Source organism: Malurus melanocephalus, unplaced genomic scaffold (assembly GCF_030028575.1).
Source record: "Malurus melanocephalus ecotype Western Australia unplaced genomic scaffold, MMel_1.1 scaffold_2066, whole genome shotgun sequence".
Lineage (NCBI taxonomy): Eukaryota > Metazoa > Chordata > Aves > Passeriformes > Maluridae > Malurus > Malurus melanocephalus.
The window spans coordinates 5,493-7,918 of NW_026625298.1; the positions used below are offsets into that span (position 1 = coordinate 5,493).

Below are 2,426 nucleotides of genomic sequence, written 5' to 3' on the forward strand. Positions count from 1 at the left end.
TTTTCCTCACCTGCCCCACCAGTTTGGGGTTTTTGGGGTCGGAGATGTCGTACTGCCGCACGTCCCCGTGGATCCAATTGCTGAAATACAGGAATTTGTCATCCAGGGAGATCAGGATGTCTGTGATGAGCCCTTCCAGGAGGAAAAAATTCCAAAGGAAAAAAAAAAAAAAATCAGGGAATTCCCCAAAATCCGGGAATACTCAAAATTCCCGCCCAAATTTTGGTGCCAAAATTCGGAAGCGCCAAAAAATGGGGCGGGAAAAGTGGGATGAGAAGAATTCCAAGGTTTTTTAGCATTTCCAGATAATTCCTGAGCAAATTCAGACCCAAATTCCAGGGGTTTTTATGGAGAATTAATGTTGGGATCATTCCAAGTTTTTTCAGCATTCCCAGATAATTCCTGAGCAAATTCAGACTCAAATTCCAAGGAATTTTATGGAAAAAAAGAGCATGGAGCCAATTCAGACCTAAATTCCAAGAATTTTCCTGGAAAATCCCACCTCGAGCAGAGGAACCTTCGCTCATACTGGAATCACTGCTCAAAGAACCCAAAAATTTGGGATTTTTTTTGCCATTTAAGGATGAATTTCGGCCAAAACCGGCTCCGGATCATGGAGAAAATTCCCAATTTTTCCCAATTTTTCCCAGTTTTTCCCAATTTTTCCCACTGACCTGGCATATCCGGGAGGAGCCACCCTTGGACTTTCTTGGAGGGAACTTCAATCACCTTCTCTGCTGCCCATTTGCCTTCCTGCAGGAAGAAATTTTGGGAATTATCATCCAAAAATCCTCCCAAAATTCCCAAAAATCCCCAATTTTATTGAGGAATCCACGAGGATTTTCCCAAGTGCAGCTCCCAGTCCTGGATTTGGGATAAGGAGGAGAAAATCCAAGAAATCCAAGGGATTCCTTCACCTTCTTCAAGGATTTTTTTAGGATTTTCCAGCCCAAACCATTCCAGGATTCCCAGTTTCGGTTTAATGGGATTTGTCCCAAGAAAAACACAGAAAAACCCCTGGAATTCCAGGTTTTTTCCCCAAAATCCCCAAATCCCACCTGGGATTTGTCCCAAGAAAAGGATGGAAAAATCCCCAACTCCAGGCTGAATTTTGTGCCAAAAAAACCCCCCAAACCCCAAATTCCGCATTTTGGCCCCTAAAAAACCATGAAAAAAACCCCAAAGTTCCATCTTTTTTCCCCCAAAATTCCATTTTTTTTCCCCAAAATCCCTAAATCCCACCTGGGATTTGTCCCAAAAAAAGGATTGAAAGACCCCCAATTCCAGGCTGAATTTTGTCCCAAGAAAAAGAGAGAAACCCCCCCAAATTCCGCATTTTGACCCTAAAAAAACAAGGAAAAAGGCCCGAAATTCCATTTTTTTTTCCCAAAATTCCTAAATCCCACCTGGGTTTTGAAGAATCTCTGRATTTCCCCGCTCAGGGCACATCCCACAAATCCCTGGGAAGCTTTGGGGTCGTGCAGGAAKCGAATTTCCAGGGGGATGGAGCCTTTTCCCAAATCGATCTCCTGGATCAGAGAACGGCTGCTCCAATCCCAAACATTGATGTGACGCCCGTAATGCCCTGGAAATTAAAAATTAAAATAAAAAAAATTAAATTTTTACAGAAAAAAATATTATTTGGTTGGTTTTTGTTAAAAAAATACAGGATTTGAAGGGAAAAAAAATGGGGTTTTTCGGTGTTTTCGTGCTCAAGAATGGGATTTTTCCCCAACTTTTCGCATTGGAAAGTGGAATTTTTTGAGGAATTTCTGCTGCTCAAAATGAAAATTTTCAGGGATTTCAAGTGCCAAAGATTCAATTTTTTTTAGGAATTTTCACTCTCAAAAATTCAATTTTTTAGGTATTTCTGCTATAAGAAATGCATTTTTTAAGGAATTTCTGCTTTCAAATATTCAATTTTTTATGTATTTCCGTAATAAAAAAATTAATCTTTTTAGGAATTTCCGCTGTAAAAATTTGAATTTTTTAGGAATTTCTGCCGTAAAAATTGGAATTTTTTAGGAATTTCGCTCCAAAATGGATTTTTTTTTTTTATTTTTCACCCCAAAATTGGAATTTTTTAGGAATTTCCACTCCAAAATGGATTTTTTTTTAATTTTTCACCTCAAAATTGGAATTTTTTAGGAATTTCCGCTCCAAAATGATTTTTTTTTGATTTTTTCACCCCAAAATGGGATATTTTTTGATTTTTCCACCCACCTTTTTCCACATCCTGGGGGTTGAAGCCCTGGGCCAGGATTTTGGGGATGCCCCACTCGGTGCTGATGAGGACGTTGTGYCGGGGTTGGTACCAGAAATCGTAGCCCATGGGGGGGATTTTTCCTCCTTTTTCCCAATTTCCTTTCACTTCAAAGGTTTCTCCATCCAGGAGGACAAAAGTGCCTGGAAAAAATGAAAAAAAA

The 2,426-nt window shown here is 39.6% G+C and overlaps 1 protein-coding gene across 1 annotated transcript in view; it reads right to left on the reverse strand.

Moving 5' to 3' along the window:
- SELENBP1 (selenium binding protein 1) overlaps positions 1-2,426 on the reverse strand; it is a gene marked incomplete at its 5' end in the record, with an annotated part of 10,192 nt that overhangs the window by 3,235 nt on the left and 4,531 nt on the right. Inside the window, 4 exons of the mRNA XM_057388526.1 lie at positions 11-132; positions 675-753; positions 1,407-1,585; positions 2,224-2,408. Coding sequence (XP_057244509.1) covers positions 11-132; positions 675-753; positions 1,407-1,585; positions 2,224-2,408 — 565 coding nt within the window. The remainder of the gene's footprint in view (positions 1-10; positions 133-674; positions 754-1,406; positions 1,586-2,223; positions 2,409-2,426) is intronic.